At 37.7% G+C, this 20,400-nt stretch overlaps 1 protein-coding gene across 6 annotated transcripts in view; it reads right to left on the bottom strand.

The window, feature by feature from the left end:
- The window catches only part of GPHN (gephyrin), a 570,865-nt gene that overhangs the window by 29,936 nt on the left and 520,529 nt on the right, over positions 1 to 20,400 (bottom strand). For all 6 annotated transcript variants that reach the window (XM_064292607.1, XM_064292612.1, XM_064292608.1 and 3 more), the window contains one exon: positions 8,899 to 8,986. In XM_064292607.1, coding sequence (XP_064148677.1) covers positions 8,899 to 8,986 — 88 coding nt within the window. The remainder of the gene's footprint in view (positions 1 to 8,898; positions 8,987 to 20,400) is intronic.

The raw sequence follows: 20,400 nt of genomic DNA, 5'->3' as shown, positions 1-20,400 counted from the left end.
GGATTTTTTTACTGTTAAGTTTTAAAGTTCTTTTTAGAATCTAGATACTAGTCCTTTGTCTAGTAAGTGGTTTGCAAATATTTTCTCCTACTTTGTAACTTGTCCCTTCATGCTTTTAACAGGGTCTTTCACAGGACAAAAGTTTTTAATTTTGATGAAGTCCAATTTATCAATTTTTTTTCACAGATTCCATTATGTAAAACTATTTTAAAAATTTTATTTACTCTAACAGTACATGGATATACATTCTTTGCACAAATATTCAAAACAATAGAAAAGTATCAATAGCTGGTTTCCCATTTCACTCCCATCTTGATCCAATGAAAAGTAACCAAAACAAAAACCAAACCCATTGTCGTTGAGTAGATTCTGACTCCTAGTGACCCTATAAGATAGAGTAGAGCTGCCCTGTAGGGTTTCAAAGGCTGAAATCTTTACAGACACGGACTGCCACATCTTTCTTCCACAGAGCAGCTGGTGGGTTCAAACTGCCAACCTTTCAGTGAGCAGCCAAGCACTTAACCAGCTATGCCACTAGGGCTTCTTAATGAAAATTAACTACTCTTAAAATACAGTATACCTCTTTCCAGTGATTACTTAATATTAAATAAATGTTCAGGTTGTCAGTTTTGAAAACCATGTAATATTAATGATCAGCAGGATGATATTCATAATATTTGGTACCTGATAGGACATGGACTCCAAAGGACATGGGCCCTAAGAACTAGAGCAGCTATAATAGTGCATAACAGCTGAATATAAGCCCATAATATCATTATGAATATTTACAAATGACATGGGTATCAGGTCTTCTTTTTTATTCTTTCATTGTTCTGTTAGCCCTAGAAATTCATTCCAAACTCTAGTGATTAAAACATAATTTTCAATGACTTAATATTTGTGATAACAGGAATGGCTAATGCAAACACCCCTTCATTATTGTGTGTCTCAATCTATTCTTGTGTCCATTTATTTTCTTTAAGCGGGCTAATCAAGTTCATAGCAAAGGTACTATCCAGATTTAAAGGAGATCTTTCGTTTTATTTTTTCCACCTCTCTTGATGTGGCTTTCTCAGTTGGTCTCATTTAAACCAATTATTACTTTCCTAAAGCTTCAGAAATTCTTGAGGTCTTCAATAAATTAGGTTCTCCTACAATCCTCTAGATAGGCGCAATGGTGATTTAGTAGTAGAATTCTCATGTTCCACGTGGGTGACCCAGACTTGATTCCTGACCAGGGTACCTGAAGTGCAGCCACAATGTCTGTCAGTGGAAGCTTCCATGTTGCAGTCATGCTGAACAGGTTTCAGTGAAACTTGTAGACCAAGATAAGCTAGGAAGAAAGGCCTGACAATCTACTTCTGCAAAGCAGCCAGTGAAAACGCTATGGATCACAATAGTCCCATATGCAAACAATCATGGGTATGGCAAAGGACCAGGCAGCATTTTGTTTTGCTGTGCCTGGGGTCACCATGAGTCGGGGGTGACTTGATGGCAGGTCACAATAACTACAACAATCATCTGGAAGATTAGAACCAAGAAAATGCTGCCTAGGACCAGGCTAGACTTGATAGCCCTTACCCACTTCTGTCCATATGACCTCTCAACTTCAGCAGAAGCTTAGAATGTATTTGCAGTAAAGAATTTTGTCCCTGTGTGATTGAATATGCAGTGATCAAAAATTCATATGTTTTACAGAAGCAATCCTCAAACCCATTAAAATAGCCTTCAGGCCTTAGATTAAACTAGTCCTATTTTTTTTTTTTTATGGTGTGCTCCATTTAAACAAATAGTGCTCGCTTAATCAAATAATAGCTCCCCTAAAGAGCTCACTCACTGAATGAACGTTTTTCCTCAGGATTCTCTTCATTGCACCCAGATGTAATTTCTTTGGAAACTGCTTCTGGCAATGTATATATATGTTGGTCTTAATGTACTCATTCACCGTAGTGTTCAGTGATTCCCCATAGAAGGGGTTCCTGTTGAGAAATATTTTATACTATGGGAAACAACTAACCAAATCTGTCCTCCCTATCTGACCTTATGTGTCTGAGCCATCATTTTACATACACAGGTCTAGCCCACAGAAGTGATTAATTATCTCTAATTCCTTAATTATTTTTTATTGTGCTTTACATAAAGGTATACAGAGCAAAGTAGTTTCTCATTAAACAATTAATACACATATTGTTTTGTGATACTGGTTGCCAACCCCGCCATGTGTCAACACTCTTCCCCTTCTCGACTTTGGATTCCCCATTTCCATTTATCTACATTTCCTTTCTCCTCCTGCCTTCTCATCCTTGCCCCTGGGCTGGTGTGTCCATTTAATCTCATATACGTGGTTGTGATACGTGTATTATTGTTTGTTTCATGGGCCTGTCTAATCTTTGGCTCAAGGGTGAACCTAAGGAATAACTTCATTACTTAGCTAAAAGGGTGTCCAGGAGGCCAGACTCTCAGGGTTTTTCCAGTCTCCTTCAGACCAGTAAGTCTGGTCTTTTTTTGTGAGTTAGAATTTTATTCTACATTTTTCTCCAGCTCTGTCCGGAACCCTCTATTGTGATCCCTGTCAGAGCAGTCAGTGGTGGTAGCCGGGCACCATCTAGTTGTCCAATTTATCATTTTTTTTCTTTTATGGCACATACTTTTGATGTCAAATTTAAGAACTCTTTGCCTATCCCTAGATTCTGGTGTCTTTTTTTTTTTAAACAATGAATCCCAAGTAAATTGCACATGCTTTCATTCATTCATTAGTTCAACAAGAATATTATGTTTGAAAATTCTATATGTGTTGGGGACTCAATGATAAATGTTTGACATGGTCCTAAACAAAGATGTATTGTTATATACTACTGGGGGAGGGGGCCTAAAATAAGTAAACCAATAAATAAAACAATTACAAATTGTGGTACATGCTATGAAGAAAACAAGCAGGTTCTAAGACAGGGAATAATGGAAGGAGATTAAGGAAAGGCTATTTTAAGTGATAATATATTAGCTAAGCCCTGAAGGATAAGAAGGATTTAGCCATGTGAAGTGCAGAGTAAAGAGAATTCCAGGTAGAGGGGAAGTACATACAAAAACTTCTGAAGCACTAAAGAGTGTCTAGAACTGAAAGGGCAATAGAAGGAATGAATGAGTGGGTGAGAAGCATAAGATGAGGTTGAAGAGATAGGCAAAGGCCACACCTGCAGGGCCTTGAAGGTTATGACAAAAAGTCTGGAAACCAGATGCTGATTATATATTTGTTAAATGAATTAAAGGATTTAATTTTTCTGAAAAAAAATCCTCTCTGATGTTAAAGATTCCCTTTTTCATTATTTTTGAACATGAAGGACAGCTTCCAAGCTAACGTGATATCCTTGTGCCAGAGGGAAATCCTCTACCATATAGCAATGAAGGCTGAGAATCATCATTGTTCTTAAGACTTTATCTACCAAGAGAAGCAGCAAGGATCTCTGTCTGATATTCTGAGGCCCAGAGCCAGATAGGAAGAAAAAAAAAAAAAGGAATGGTTAGAGCAAAGTCATTTCCTCAACTCAAAAATAAAAATGCCTGTTGCCCTCACGTTGATTCTAACTCATAGCAACCCTATAGGTCAGAGTAGAAGTGCCCCATAGGGTTTCCAAGGAGTACGTGATGGATTTGAACTGCCTACCTTTTGGTTAGCAGGTGTAGCTCGCCATAGCTCTTAACCACTCCACCACCAGGGCTCTCGTGTCAGAAAAATTGTGAAAGACTTTGAAATGGGCAAAAAAGATTACTAGTTGTCCAGTGTAGTACAAACTTCTGGCTTCTTTGTGCCTTTCATTGTCTTTGGACTATTTTACAATATAAGTTATAGAAAACTGATAGGAATGTATATGGTTTTTATGCAAAGAAATGTAAATGAATTCTGTCCAATGGAGAGGTACTGATTATTCCTCTGTGGGTACAGACCTTTTTTTTTTTTTTTTTTTGCATCTATTAGCAAATTTATTGCAGAATTCCTTATGATCTATGTGTGTATATTCCTCGAAAGCTTCGTTGAACTGGTCGTAATATCTTACTGGTTCCTTTATCAATTAATAGGTTAAATAAAAGCTTTGACATGTGTTTGTTTTATATGTTTATTAGAGTCATGATTTTATCTTTATAAATTATACTTTAACTGTTCTGGAGGCTCTACTGAGATGCCAATTGATTTACCTGACAGATCCAGGTAAACCTCATTGCCTGAGAAGTGTACCTTATGGGTCGCTTAGGCCTAGGTACATTTTTCCTTGTTTCCTAGAGTGAATCCCAAGCAGCAATGAAACTAACTTTACTGACTTTCTGTTTCTCTATTTTTCTGCCCTCTCTATTTTATTGATCATGGTTCTGCTTTTTTATTCCCCCTTAGTGGCAGCAGTAATTGGTAATTTGGTTTTATGGTCTGACCACTTAGTGATCTCTCTAAGTGGATGATAGAAATCTACTCTCTGTTGGGTAAGAGAAGACAGATAATTTGGCTTGTAGTCTTTTTTAATTCTGAGGTGCCTCTGGGTGGACTTGAACCTCTAACCTTTCAGTTAACAGCCGAGTGTACTAACTGTTTACACTACCCGGGAGTCCCTCTTATTTGTCAGTGTTAAGAAAAATAAAAGTATACATTTTACTTGGGTTTGTTTTTCCTAAATTCACATGGGGTTATAGGTCAGATAAGCTAACACTACTCCTGCATAACATAATATAAAAAATGTAAAACTGTATTCAACTCCATTGAATCATTATTCTGACAAACTTTTTATGTCAACCGTAATTATGTTCTATAGTATGTCAGCTTGAAAATGATTTTCAAGATCTTTAAGTAATTTAAAATCTTGAACTGATATTAAATCGAGCTAACTAATGAATAATCATCAGACACTTAAATGATTTCTAAGCAGGACAGAATACTGGAACATTAATTACTAAGCATAATTTTAAGTTAATATGCTTTTAAGTTAATATATTTTACTTCTTATTTTATATGCTAGAGAGAGGCTATATCTTTGGATTGTGTTAATGAATGTGCTTGTGCATCTTTGCTATGTTAAGAAGGTGCAAAAGGAAAATTGTATTCTGTGTTTTTTGAGCTTTGATAGTCCACTAAAATGCTTGCTTACATATGATTTTTCCTTATTCCATGCTTCAAGTTTTCTCTGTGAAACAGAAATAAGTTATTTTCTTAAATGTTATAATTAATATGGGTAGTTGCAATTATACTGGGACCAAAAATGGCAGAGAAATAAAACTATGTGTGTTGTTTTCTTAAAGAAAAAGTTTTTTTCTTTGAGTCCATTTCTCAAGCTTTTGGTCTCAGGGTCCCTTTATGTTCTTACATTAAAATTTACTAAGGCTCCCGAAGAGTTTTTATTTATATGTGTGGTACCTATCTATATTTACTGTATTAGAAATTAAAACTGAAAAATTAAAAAATATCTATTTGTTGGTTCATTTGAAAATAGTAATGATGAAGCCATTTTATGTTAACATAAATAACATTTTTTAATGCATTATTTTATAGTTTTAAAAATCTCTTTAATGTCTGGCATAACAGAAGTCACCTGGAATCTCAGATCGGCTTCTACATTTAATCTGTTGAGATATCACACATCATATACCTGCTGGGAAAGCGCCACTGTATGCTCATGAAAGGAGAATAAAAATGGCAAATAGAGTCTTACTATTACAGTTTTGACCTTGTGGGCCCACTTAGAGGGTCTCAGGGGCCACCAGGAGTACTCAGACTACTCTTTGTCCTAAATTAAAGTGCCAGACTGCTAAACCAAGATCAAGCAGAACGAGAATTACGTAGGGTTGAATGAACTGATAAGGCAGATTTTACTGTGATTATTTCTTGGGAATATTGTTGATTAGTTTTAGTGTTCTACTGCTACATGGCTCTAAATTTGCAAAATAAACTCAAGGGGCCTTATATGGTTAATTAGCACTCTTGCTGCTGCTAAATAATAATCAGGTTAAGCCTAACCAGACCAGCCTGTTTTGTGATCAGTACTAATCTCTGTGCTTATTTTGATCATGTCTGTGTTCGGAGACCGGGAGAGACACTGTTAGGAAAAATCGAGATACTTTGAAAACAGCAAAAAAGATTACTGGGTGTCCAGTTCAGCGCATCCTTCTGGGTTATCTGCACCTTTCATTTTCTTTGAGCTATTTTATAATTCTGCGGGTTGTAGAAAGCTTACGGTAATGAATATAATTCTTTAGTTTTGGGGGCAGAGAATGGATACATTTTTTAAAAATAGGTAACTGTTAAGCTGTAACTTTCGGTGTTCTGTAAAAATGAGAATTCTTTGAAAAGATTATGTGGGGCGGGGTGAGGTAGAGGTGGGGAGAGGTTTTGAGGGAAGTGACTATGCAAGAGACATTTCTCCTTAGGCTGGGTAGGCGACAGAGGCCTGTGGGTCCAACAGTAGCAAGGACCCTTCCCCCTACTCTCCTTAGCAAGCAATACATTGGTGAGGTAGCCAGACTTCACAGCGGGTGGCTGTTAATTACTCCCAAGGGTGCTGCGGCTAGATCCTGAGGCTTCCAGCCTCCCAACAATGCCCAGGATTGCTAGCGTGGCCCAAGGGAGCAAAGACTTGGGCTCTAAAGGCACTGCATGGATACTTAAGAAATACCTAGTGTGCAGCCATGACCAGATGGGTCCTTGATGCTTTGGTACAGCTTAAGGCCCTACTGGTTCCTTGGCATAATTCTTGGAGGGGTGAGGGCTAGTAGTGGCTTAAATAATATTTCCCTCCTGTCCTGTGGCAAAGGTGCTCAGAGTAGGATTTAAAGCTGAATCAAATACATAAATTTCTTACATACCTGAGTTTCTGCACTTAAGATTTACGCCTGCCACATAATGCCTCTGGATCTTTCTTTGACCTCCCTGTCTTTTTAGTGGCTGGTTTTCAGGCTCAGCCACTGAGCTAAAGAAGATGTCCCATCTTTTATGCTCTTCTTTCTGCTACTGAGGTACACTAAAATTCTTTCTGGGACTAGAACTTATGGGTTGACAGGAGTTTGCTACACTTATGCTTTACCTCTTCCTTCCTGGTCCCTTTTCTATCTTATTCCCACTGAAGGAGGTGGGAAGGATAATCATTAGCTCCTACTTTGGGATACCACATTCCTAAAATCTCTTTTCTAGCAAATTAAAAGTTTAGTGTAAGAACCTTATTGTACAGAGAGTAAAGTAAATAAAACCAATATTCTTTACTATTGGCTCTATTGTCAGCAAATATCTAGGACAACTGACATCTTTATTGGCACTAATAATGAAGGCTAAGGTTGAAAAATGTTCTGTTGTTAGCACAGCTAACAACAACTGCCAAGTCTGTGTTTGCTACAAGCTTGTTGCCTCTCCAGTAGTACTGGAAAAGATAATCTTTAGGCCTGCCAAAAAGCATTGTCCCACAGTTAAGATCATTAGGAAGTAAGATAAATTATACATGAAACACATTCTGGAAATGACACATTTAACATTTAAATACCCCGAACTTCAGTTTTTGCTCATGTGATATAAGAGTACCATAAGCAGTTTGATGGCAGTGAAAACAAACATGTTGCAAATTATTTATTGTTCTACTACACTGTATACCTCAGCCCCTTGCCTTTGTGATCTCAGGAGCGGTCTGCACCGATCTGCTCCACCTGGAGCTAAAGACTTATGGGAGGCTTTGAGGGAAGACTAATTTAGCAATCTGTCTGCTGTAAGGACAACACCCACCTACACTTAGACACCTTCACTCTGGGTGTAATTTGAGACAGTAGTCTTGGACTAAGATTCCCTCTTTTTCATCTACGGTTTTTGGCAGCTACAGTGGTATTCGCAAACATTCTAAAACTAAAGGTTGTGAATGGAAGGCAGGCATTCTCTGTTCATGCTACTGAATTCTGATATTTGCTCTCAGAGCCAGATAGAGTTCACTGTCCAGAGTCAGGATACAAATTTAGGCAGTTTTACAGCTAGAGAGGGCAGGGCCCAAAACAATCATATATATATAAGATCTGGCTTAAAATAAATCAAGCTCTTCGAAAATATGAATTTTAGGAAAAACTGTTACTATGATATTATGGTTTTTCAGGTTAGTCATTAATATGAGATAAAAGAAAATACATACAGGGATTACAGGCTGGCAAAACATTTTAGGATCTGAAATATTTTGAGCCCAAACATAAGGCTATTTATTGTAGTAAAGAATATTTTGCTTTTATTGCTTATTATTCAATGAATTCAATAATTATCATCAACCAAACACATTTCATTGAGATATACAAACTTAATGATTCTGAGATTTCAAATTGGGATTTTTACAGACTAAGCACACATCATGTGCAAACTTTAGTCCTATAAAATCCTATATATACGTGAAGGTATGTATTTTATTTTCATTAATCTTTCTTCTTTTTTTGCCAAGAGGGGCAAAGGAAATGCCTAATTTTCAGTTTCTTTCCTGTGGGGAAAGGGAGCTAAGGGTTCTTGGTAGGGTTTGGAATATGTGGTGGGGAAGTTGGTCTCTCTAGGAGGTCATGTTTAAATTTAAGAAAAAGGATCTTGGAGCTTCCCCTTGGAGGTAAATATCATGTATAAGGGAAGTCTAATACAGTAAAGTTGAGTCAGAAACAAACCAGTAAGTCTCCAGGAGAACATCAAAACCATTGTGCAAGTTGTGGGATTCTTTGCTCTGCTCCTGAAGTAAGCCCCATGACCTACCCACACTGCATCCCTTTTAGAGTGCCCAGTAATCTTTGAAGCCCCGTGGATTTTCAGCTCTGTGGGCCCTGCTTATGGATACCAGACGTCTGTCAGACCATAGCTAATGGACTGTATGCAAGGACATTACAGTGGGCTAAATTTTCATGGGCCCCATTTTTTCATACCTTTTCCCCCATGGATACACCCCCTGATGTGATGATGACATCAGCACGACTGATACCCTCATTCAAGGCATTGAGTAAGTCATCTGGGCTGGAAAAAAATAAAGACAAAGAAATTAACACACAGAAAAGATTTTAGATATATTGTCAACATAAAACTCAACTACCTTATTTCCTGAGTGGGCATTAACATGAGTAAAACACTATCTTCTGTATAAAGTGGGAATCTAAAAGGTCCCTGCCCACCAGAAGCATAACTCTTACTGCAGAGAAAGAACCTCGTAAGTGCTGAAGCAGTGGTTACTGGTGCTTTCACCAGGCTTTTTATCTAGTAACCAAAAAAACCAAACCCACTGCCATCGAGTCGATTCCGACTCATAGCGACCCTATAGGACAAAGTAGAACTGCCTGATAGTTTCCAAGGAGCACCTGGTGGATTCAAAATGCTGACCTCTTGGTTAGCAGCCATAGCACTTAACCACTACCCCATCAGGGTTTCCTTTTATCTAACAGGGCAGTATAATGAGGGGAAACCGTAAGGTGTTGGTAGTGTATCCAACCACCCCGGTTCGCCTGGCAACGTCTGGGTTTTAGTATTGAAAGTCACACGTCCTAGAAAATCCTGGGCAAATCAGGGCAGTTGGTCACTCTACATAATTGTACAGGTCAAAACCCTGGGAAGAAGAGATGAACTGAAAGCAAGGGTCTTATATTTTGGACAGGCCAGAGGGATAAGAAGGTCTCCAAAGATCTAACTTGAGAATGACTAAATGAGAAAAAACAAAATATCAGGGATCAGGGCTTATGGAGGGACAGGATGGCATGGAAGAGCTGAAATGGACTGTTTTGTTAGCACTTTACATTCATGCAAAGCTACTGGGCACTTGCATTTCCCTTCAATTGATGAAGTTCAGAAAACGTGCATTTGAGGAATATCTGTCTTGCCCACATCCTCATTTCCTGAGAGCTTCCTACTCTATAGGGCCAAACCAAGCCAAGCCAATTGCCACTGAGTTGATTCCGACCCAGGGCAACCCTACAGAAGAGAGTAGAACTGCCCCATAGTATTGCCACTATGGAAACTGGCTGGTGGATTCAAACAGCCGACCTTTCGGTTAGCGGCTGTAGCACTTAAACACTGTGCCACTGCCTAACTTCTCTTTTCCGTTTCTCCCCTATGGGCATCTAACACGGACATCTAAAAAGGGAATAATCCTGGCTTCTAATTTTCTAGCTCCTGTTTTTTAATCCTTTTTGAGGCCCAGCTGTACTCTTGCTCTTCGGTTGAATGAAATAATCCTGCATTAGCCCCAAATCGCCTTCTCTGCTTAAGCTAGCTGCAGTAGGTTATTAACTTGAAATCAAATGATTCCTCAATAAGACAGAATACATTCTCCCAAATCTCTCATTGTAGTGAGGTTTATTTATGTCCCTTTACTTTAATGTACTACTCGATGAGAGAGGAAAAACAAGGAATGGTAGAGACTCCAGATGGCATAATTTGTGACTAGGACATCATTTCACTTTTTATTCAGGGTAAAAAAGAGGAATTTGAGATCTACCATAGTTGCTATCTTCACAGGCTCTACAAGAGATAAGCTAGTTGGGAGGCAGAGATAAATTTAACAGTGTGAGCTCTGTAGTCAGATCGCCTGAATTTAAATCCTGGCTCCACTACTTTCTAGATATATAACTTTGGGCAAGTAGCTTAACTTCTCTTTGCTTCAGTTTTCCGTCTATAAAGCAGGGGTAATAAGGTTGACATGATACATAAAAAAGACTTGGAACAATACGTGGTGCAAAGTTTTCAAGACAGGTTAGTTGTTATTATTTCTACTGTTGCACTGACAGAAGTTCACCATACAAACAACCTAAACCCTGGCTTAAGTCCAACTTTGGCATGCTCTGAGTTCTTATCCAGGAGACTACCTATGACTAACACAAAAGAAAATAAAAAACTGGGGGCTCAAATACATTCACAGAGCTGCATGTGAAAAGCCCGAATGGTGCAACAGCAAGCCAAACCTGGCTGTAGCCTGAATAGTCCCATCTGCTATTAGGTTCTCTCACTGGACCTGGGTAGAATTCGCCTCCTCCTTACATACTGGACTCTCCATGAGTGCACTGGGGGTTGCTCTCGTTCTGGAGAGTGAGTTCCCGAGGAGGAGGTACAAAAGTCAAAGTTTGAAAAATGGCTCACATGAGGTTCAGCCAACCAACACAGGGACTCCTTAAAGTCATTCAGTTAATTGCTTTATGCATGCAAAAAAAGCTACCTGGGTATTCAGTGAAGGTAGGATCTATGTGTAAGATAAAAAAACAAAACAAAACAAAGCAAACAAACAAACAAACTAATATATATTTAGATTTTTGAGGTTAAACTGGCTGGGCAAACATGTTAGAAGAATTATATTCAATAGTGAGTATATTTAAAGTATTTTAGAACTAAGTATTTTGAACAGATTTCTCATCAATTTTTTCATTTGGCTTTATGGAAAAAGATTGAAAATAATTCTGTTGTGTTGAAATACTACAAGATCCTGCTGGGTCACACTATTATCAAGGTAGGCCAAATGGTTGAATTATGGAGTAAATGGGAAAATATCACAAAGAGAACCACGTGGAACATGGTTCAAGTAAATGGATAATGAATATTATCAGCAAAACACAATTTTCTGCTAGTACGATGCTAATCTTACCAACTTTACAATATACAATTTATAACATTTATTGACTCTATAATATTGACTCTATTGGCGTTGGGATTATCCTAAAGCCATTGGCAGCAAAGCAGGAATGGTGTACACATCATCATGATATAAATTTCTGAAAGTGGAGAAAGGCCCTGGGACAGATTAGCTGATGGTTACAAATAAATATACCCAGTGATTTTTTTATTATTATTAATTGTTCTGATATTACCAGTGAAAGGTTTTCTTCCATTTTGCAAAACTGCAGAGTCACCAACCCCTCACATAACATTTTTTAATTTGCAGAAATAAACTAAAAGGGGTTTTGTCCCAAATTCTTACTATAATTTATCGTGTTTCAAAGAACATGCTCAATGTTGCTTTCCACTCTGTAGTATATGGATTCACAAAATCATCACATCTCAAAGGTGGAAATGCTTTTGGAGGTCATCTTGTCCAGTATCACAGCTGGGTCCATTACTCAGGTCCTGCCCTTTCCCTCTCCCTTTGCCCTTAAATCTGATTCTATGTCATGTACTTCTGGTGTCCAGAATCTGGTAATAGATCATGGCTTACAAGAGGGACAAGTACCAATGTGTGATAATAGTCAGAGGATCTGTAACTTCATTTATACTGCATGCTGTATCTCCACAATAAATCTGTGAGGTAAGCTGAATGGATATTATTATGCCATTTTTACAGAAAAGTGACAAGAGTCAAAGTAGCATGTTGAAGGGTAGACAGAAAAGTGGCAGAACCAGGATCTCTGGTACTTTGTTAAGTGTTTATTCCATCCCACTGCCCAATTAGAAGAGATGGTTGAATTTTTTCAAGTATATGACATGCCGTACAAGGAAAAGTCTCATGAGAATGGACCCTTGTGTAAGAACATCACAAACAGATGATGCTAAAGGAGCAGGTAGGGATGTCTGGGATAATCAACAGAAGACTGATTGTGTGGACGTGTTCGTGTAGTCCCGGGAATAAAACAAACATAATTCTGAATCCTATATTTAGATGGAAACTAAGATTCTGATTAAACACAACTTGAGGACTTGTTCACAAGTCATAAATTTGCTTTCTTTTGTATGATTCAGTTTATATTTTTAATTATAAAATATTTCCAACATAAGATAACAATATAAAAAACACCCATATATCTATTTCTCTCATTTGACAAATGCTAATATTATCCTCTGGTGGCGCAATGGTTTAGTGCCTGGCTGCTAACTGAAAGGCTGGCAGTTTGAACCCACCAGCTGCTCTGTGGAAGAAAAGGCCTGGTGTTCTGCTCCCATAAAGACTGTAGCGTAGGAAGCCCTATCGGGCAGTTCTACTCTGTCATATAGGGTCACTGAGTTGAAATTGACTCAACGACATATGACAACAACAATATTATCTCATATTACTTCAGATCCATCCCATTGCATATTGTACACCTGCTGGGTGCACAAGTATGCTATATTCCTCTCACCATCTCCCTAGCTACTATGGGCATAACAGCTACTAATGGACATCAAGTAAAATCTGCGCCTTAGGGGAGATGATTGCCCTCTGAAGAAACGCAGAACTCTGTTAAGCTATCTTAGTGGGGTAAAGGAGGAAAGGCTGTTCCAGTAAATCTAGGATAGAACTGAACAGGGGCAATAAATGATGTCCATTGCCTACGGGAGGACTTCTACTTTTATTACCCCCTTTTATCTTTTATTGCTCCCTTTTATTACTCTTTCCCCTACCTGTTTTCTGTACATGCTATCTGGCGTGCAGACATCGCTTATGCAGTTAGTATTTAATCCTGGGAGACAGGGACTTCAGGTGTTCTCCTCCTAAGATGTGAACATGGGCATGCTTGGATGCGATTTAACATCATCCTGTGGACGGGAGTCTAACTTTAGGAAACCTAGGCTGATGATGATGTATGCTGTTCTACTCATCCTGTTCTGTTTCTTTTGCAAGTAACAAATGCCTGTTGACCTCACCATTAGAACAGTGTCTGGTCTGTGCTCTACTCCAAGTGGCTTCACTAACAACTTGTGAATATAGTGATATTACACCTTCAGATAAAGGCTATTGACCATTTATTTATCTAACTACAAAAATCCACGGCAAATAATAATGATAAAAAAATCCAACTTAAATTTATTTTCAAAATATTTTCTTACCATTGTCAGTAGGGTGGCTGTTGGGTTAAGTAAATTAAGCTTTCTGGGTGTACACCAGTAGTTTTCCTTTTCTCAAAGAATGACATTTTAAAAGGATATTGTGATGTCATTTAATTCTTCCTTCATTAACAAGTGTAGTTTTAATTACATTTGGATAGTAATTAATCATTTCTTTAAAGAAAATTCTACTACTACATCAGCTTGATTTACTAATACTTTCATTTTAGCTTGAATTATTAAGTACTCATTGTTCTCTTAAAGCACCATTATTATATGAAAATATTCTGTAACAAGGTTGGTTTAGTTCTAAATGCTGAGAATGTAAGTCCTAGGTGACAGAAAAACAAAACAAAACCCATTGCCCTCAAGTTGATTCTGACTCAGAGAGAAGAGAGCCATTAATTGAAAGCCTGGGTGTCATAAGGTCTTAGAATCCAGTTTTGTCTCTACTGATAAATAATGACCCTGAAAAACTAACATCATTTTCTGGGTCTCATTTTCCTTATTTGTAAAACGGGAACATTTGCACTAGGTCCCTTCCATCTCTAACATTCACTGATTCTAAGCACTTGAGGTTGGTTGGGACCTAGTTCATGCACAAAGGTATCATTTTTAAGTTAAACCAGAAGTCTACTTTGATGTTGTAAAAATTATCTCTTTCCTCCAGCAGTTCTGTTTTACCAGGAGCTGTCCTTAATGTTGTGCTTATTTTTCCACTCTCTGGTTGTTCCTTAAAGTCAAAATCAAACTAGTTGCTGTGGAGTCAGTTCCAACTCATGGCAACCCCATGTGTGTCAGAGTAGAACTGTACTCCATAGGGTTTTCAATGGTTGATTTTTTTAAATGTAGATCTCCAGGCTTTTCTTCCAAGGTGCTTCTGGGTGGACTTCAACCTCCAACGGTTCACACCACTCAGGGACGCTGGCTCCTTACATTGTTGGTATTTTCCTTGGTGTACTGAGACTTCTATTTACCCTTAGGGCTCAGGAAGTTGCTAGGGTCCCTTGGACCTGATGGGAATGGAATTGTAGTGGGAAAAAGGTTCACAAGTGGTAAAAGGCACAGAACTCTCAACTCCTGAATTGGCGAAACATCGCTGACAAACTGCTAGTCCTTTAGGGGAGTACCAAAAAAAAAAAAAAGCCTCTCTGCTTCCTGGACCGCTTAGTTGTAAAGATTTGGATTTTCCCAGCCTTAGTAGTCACTCACTGTTGAAATTAACTTAGTGACCTGGGAGATCAAGTGGTAAAATACCTAAAAGCACAGTAAAAAAACACAAAGAGATAGATGTTGCACAGGATGTAATAAGAAACTTGAAGAACAGATTAAGAGACTAACATATTACCAATAGGAATTCTGTATGGAGAAAAAGGAACAGAATGGAGGTGGGAAATAGAGGGAAATTTCATTTATTTGAAAATACTCAAGCTTGAAGATGAAAAGGTTTACTGAGCTCCAGCTAAGACTGATTAAACACACACACACACACACACACACACACACACACACACACACACATTTAAGCATATCCTGGTAACATTTTGGAATTTCAAGAACAAAGAGAAAATCTTAGAAGCTGTCAGACAGAAAGATTGGGTTACTAACAAAGGAAAAAGAATACTGGCTTTGGAGTTCTCACCTACAATACCAGAAACTAGAAAACAGTAGATTATTATCAACCAGCAATGCTCAAGTCCTATATCTAGTCAGACAGTGTTTACCTATCAGGATGAAAGAATGATATTTGTAAAAATGCAAAGAGTCTGATAATAATTCACCAAGGAATGTATTGGAAAAAAGACTCTCAATGAACAAATGAATCAGAACAGAGACCTCAAGATTGAAGAAGATGCAGAGGAGAGGAAATAGTATTGAAACACACACACATTTATTTATAAAAATATAGCTAAATCTAAATGGATAATGACTGAATAAAGTAAGAAATTATATGAACTAAACATGGATTCTCAAAATAGTAGAGACATACTATAAAAACCCTTAATAACTGTCCAGAACTAAAACCACTGTCTCAGTGGAGCGGGAGGAAGGAGGTGGGGAAGCAAAAGTATTCTAACAGTCTCATGTTACTGGTGTAGGGGAGTATGGGAGAAATAGGAGTGTCTCATTGGAGAGATATAGTTAGCACTTTTTAAAAAAATACTGTAGAGAAATGTTTATTTAATTATGAGTATCAGACATTGAAATTAAAGCCTGAGGGGAATGGTAAAATACAACATAACTTTCCCAAAATAATGAGGGGACAAAAGGGAACAAGTAGTACCTGGATCAAACCAACAACAGGGAAAAGAAAAAGGAAAAAATAACAAAGTTGTACAGATAGTAAACAAAGTAAGGTGGAAGAAAAAAATCAAGACAATCATTTAGTTATGTTAAATGTGAATAGGCTATTTCCCTCTTTATAGTCAGATGTAAGATTGAGCTAAAAAAACAAATCCCATTTTAATGTTATTTACAAGGGGTACACTTAAAGGGATGAAAGGTTGAAAATAAAGGGTAGGACAAAATAGACACCTGGCAAATGTAAACAAGCAAGAAAGCATAACGGCACATTAAGTCAAATTGGAATTTAAAGTTAAAAGAACCAAAAAGGATAAAGAGATGCAACAAATCATGATAAAAGGTAAACTTACAAAGATGATACAACAACATACGAGTGTCTCACGGCACAGGGTCTTAATTCGCCTAGGCCTCATGATTGCCCTGGCAAATCCCTGCACGTTACAGTTACTCAATAAATGAACTGAATGAATCCTGGCCTCAACTCAATCTTTCCATAGTAGCTTTGGGAATGAATGGTGTTTAATTATTAAACTATAATGATATTATGGGCAAATAATATTGTTGGGGATGAAGAAGAAGACACTTAACATAGAGGGTAGAACTAGGACTGATGGATGGAAGGAACAGGGAGGTGGACTTTAGCTCAGTGTACTGGAAAAATATCCTTACAATAACCGCCATCCAACAACAGAAAGTTATGCCTTATGAGGCAATAAGATCTTTCTCACTGAAAGTGTTCAAACAAAACTCTTACGGCTCACTGGTAGAGATTCTCCTCAACACCTCCACTGGGTGGAAAGACTGGAGCAACTAACTTCACATGTTCTTTTAGATACTAAGATATACTGAGTCTATGGAAACACTGAAAGTTACATAAACACAATGACTGTTTTCTGTTTACATATAGACTAAAGCACAGATTGAGAAGCTGACTCCAGGATTGCAATAAGGTACTCATCTTGTTGACCATACTCTTCTTCCTCTCAATTTTTAAGCAGCAGAGATATTTGACTATTTGACTTGAGTGAAAAAAAAAACACCCTTTCTTCCTAACGCCATGACATTCACCTTCAATTGGGGAGATGGTTACCAATAACAATAATACTGTAATTAGAGTTCTAATTTAATCAGATGTCAAAAAAGCTTAAACTTAACAGAGAGAGAGAGAGAGAAAGGAGAATGGAGAGGCATATCTGAAAATAAACCTGTCAGAATGAAGGTGGCTTTCTTGAAAACTATGTACAAATCAGGTTCTGTGAAGGAAGACTATATGTAGATGGTATATGTTCTGAATATTGTATCTTTTTCGATTTTAATCTGATTGCTTTAAAGGCCCATTTTAAGTTCAGATTCTTTTGTTTTTTAAAATCTGCATCTCTCTTAAGTTACTATAACCCTGATTCTGGCATAAAGTTCTTTTTGCTTGAGCATGAAGCTTGCTCTAAAATTCAAAACCAAAACCAAGCCTTTACCCTAGTTTATATCTTACGGATTTCAGACAGAGCATCAGAATGCAAATGTAGTTTTATTTTAAAATATTTAATATAAACACACAGACGGACAACAGCCACTAATTAGTTTCCTGTATCATCTGTTACGCCAACTGTGAGCTGCATCATCTTAAGATGAGTGAAGATGACGGTGGAATAGTGAGAAAAAGTTCTATGATTTGGAGATGAAAGAAGAGTAGCAGATAAAAAATAGTTTGAGAAATACACAATCATATACTAGTTTCTCCAGAGGTCAAGGATAAATTCCCCAACTACAGATATTTTCTGGGTATGTACAGAGCTCTGGTAGCGCAGTGGTTAAGAGTTTGGCTATAAGCAAAAGGTTGGCAATTCAAACCCACCAGCTGCTCCCTGGAAACCCTGTGGGGCAGTTCTACTCTGACCAATAGGGTTGCTATGAGTCAAAATCTACTTGATGACAATGGGTTTGGTTTGGTTTTATAGAATCAAATTACATACTACATGTAGCCATAATTTAGTCCTTCTTCAGTCCACCTGAGGTTCTGGCACTATGGAGTCATATAAAGAAATAAAGTATATCTCTGCCTTTAAATTTACAAGCTAGTGAAGAAAATATATGAAAAAAATTTAGAAAAATGAGTGAAATAAGCAATAAAATTAGTATCGCTGATGGAATTTAAATATATTAATTAAAATAAAAATACATATAGTAGGAAATGATATAAACGCCGAGTGGGACAGAATGATTAGAAGTCGTTTGGGATAATTAGAAAAGGTTTTCTGGAAGATATTACTTTTTGTAGGGTTAGTATAAGAAATTTCTAAAGGTACAGTAATACTTGGAGGTTATTCTTAGAAGAAACAGTACACCAACTGTAATAGCAACTAGTGAAGATTAAGAAAGAAAATTGTAATTGGCAGTAGATAAGCCTCTCACCCAGGGTGGAGAGAATCTCTTGTTATTAACCATATGTTTGCTAAGGTAGAAAGAATATTATTGGTTAGCCAATAGAAAATGAGAAACTTCTGCTGATGTATGATCAGAAAACAAATCAGCTATGTTGACTCAGAAATTAAAACTGCATTTTGAGCAGAAAAGGGTTTTTTCATAAGGGAAGCAAGCAGTTTATAAAGATGGTAAGAACCAGTTATGTTCAGATTTATATTCTCCCTGATGATGAGAAATTCCTACTTTAAGAACATTAGGTAAGCACAAGGAAGCTAGGATGTATTTGGTTCACAAATTGGAAGACGTAAGGCACTGAGCTTTGGCCAAATAATCACTGTACTGTTAAGTCTATCTTGATAATTTCAGCGCAATGTGCCAGTTTCATAAGAAGCCAATTTGCTATCTCAGTGCTTGTTCCTCTTCTGCTTCATGCCTTAATGTGAAGAGGCAGCTTTGCAAATTGGCAGCAGCAGGAGCAGGCAATTCAAATCCAAAACACCAACCTATGACAAAGCCAAGCGAGCCCAGCATGATTCGAGTGGGGCAGGCTTCTGTGATGGCAATTTTCCAGAAGGGGGAACCCTTTTCTTAATTATGGGAATTTCTCAGCCTTTCACGCTTTGAAAGGCTAGAGGGTCCAAGTGAGTAGTTTGAATGCTATATTACTGAGCTGTCTTAAAGTTGATGTAGCAATATAAACAGCTCAATAGTTAAAACCAGTCTTAGGAATGATATGAATTCAATTAATGTTGAAATTTATTTTAAAAATTTCCCCTAGTGGATTTTGTGTATTTGGATCACGACTATTGCTTGTCATATTCAAGAAGTAAATGTGTAAGATCATCTATTTAAGCTTGAAGGAGCAGCTCCCTGACTTTCTAAATTAAAAGCCTCCTAAGTCCATTTGGAATTATTCCCCCTAAGATCTTTTTCTTCAGAAATATAAAAGAATCACTCCAGACACCCAGTGCATTTTTTTTTTTTTTTTTGTGATGTGTGTCTCAGTTGCTAACACAATCCTGCTGTCAGCACCATACTTTATGGCTTGTTCCTATGGCCAAGATTTTTCAACTCACTTCTAGGGGGCCCTGTAAGATTCTTTTGGACAGCTGCACAGTTGGAAGTTTCCAGGCTCCATGGAAAGAGGGGGTTGACACAGGAAAAGATGGTAGGGTTGTCTAATCCAGGGGAGGTACTCCTCCTAAGTGCTGTGGATATAGTGGTGACAAGACATACCTTGTCCTGGTCTTCCTGGAGCTTACTACAGTCTGGTGGGAAACAAAACAGCCCTGGTCCAACATGAACAAATTCTTTTTCTACTCTATTCAGTCTACACAAGAGAGCAATTTCTCAAAGAAATGTTTCAGAAAACTGAGGGAAAAGACAAAAAAATTGTAAAAACACAGAATCACATATATACCCAAATGACCAAAATCTTTACTAAGTTCTAGCCACAACTGTCTTGGATGGCACATGAGTTGGAATTGACTCAACGGCAACTGGTTTCTGAGTTGATTTTGGGGTTGCAAATACATTTTAATCTGTAGGCAAATATTCAAATACAGAATCCATGAATAATGAGAATCGGCTGCATGTATATACTTATCTGCAGATGCAGATTTCCTCGTTTGTCTTTGACTCTTCCCCTACACCAGGGAAACAGTAGCTCATACTGCTTAGAAGGACAAAAGTTGGCTAAGAGGTTATTGAATCAAACATGGGAAGAAGAAAACTAGAACATCTACTGTTCCATATTCAAGGTAGAAATGGGATGGAGCTGAAAAGTAGCTTCGTATTATACAAATCTGTGCCAATTTGAAATCTCTAGGCTGACAAGTTTCATATTTGGGTCATACCCACTATTTTCCTCTTTCCCTTTCTGTTACTTCCTGGCATTTACGGAGCAGCTACCATGTGCTGGACCCTAATTG

Source organism: Loxodonta africana, chromosome 10, assembly GCF_030014295.1.
Source record: "Loxodonta africana isolate mLoxAfr1 chromosome 10, mLoxAfr1.hap2, whole genome shotgun sequence".
Classification (NCBI taxonomy): domain Eukaryota; kingdom Metazoa; phylum Chordata; class Mammalia; order Proboscidea; family Elephantidae; genus Loxodonta; species Loxodonta africana.
Note: the sequence above shows the minus strand (reverse complement) of the source record. Positions and strands in the feature narration are given on the sequence as shown.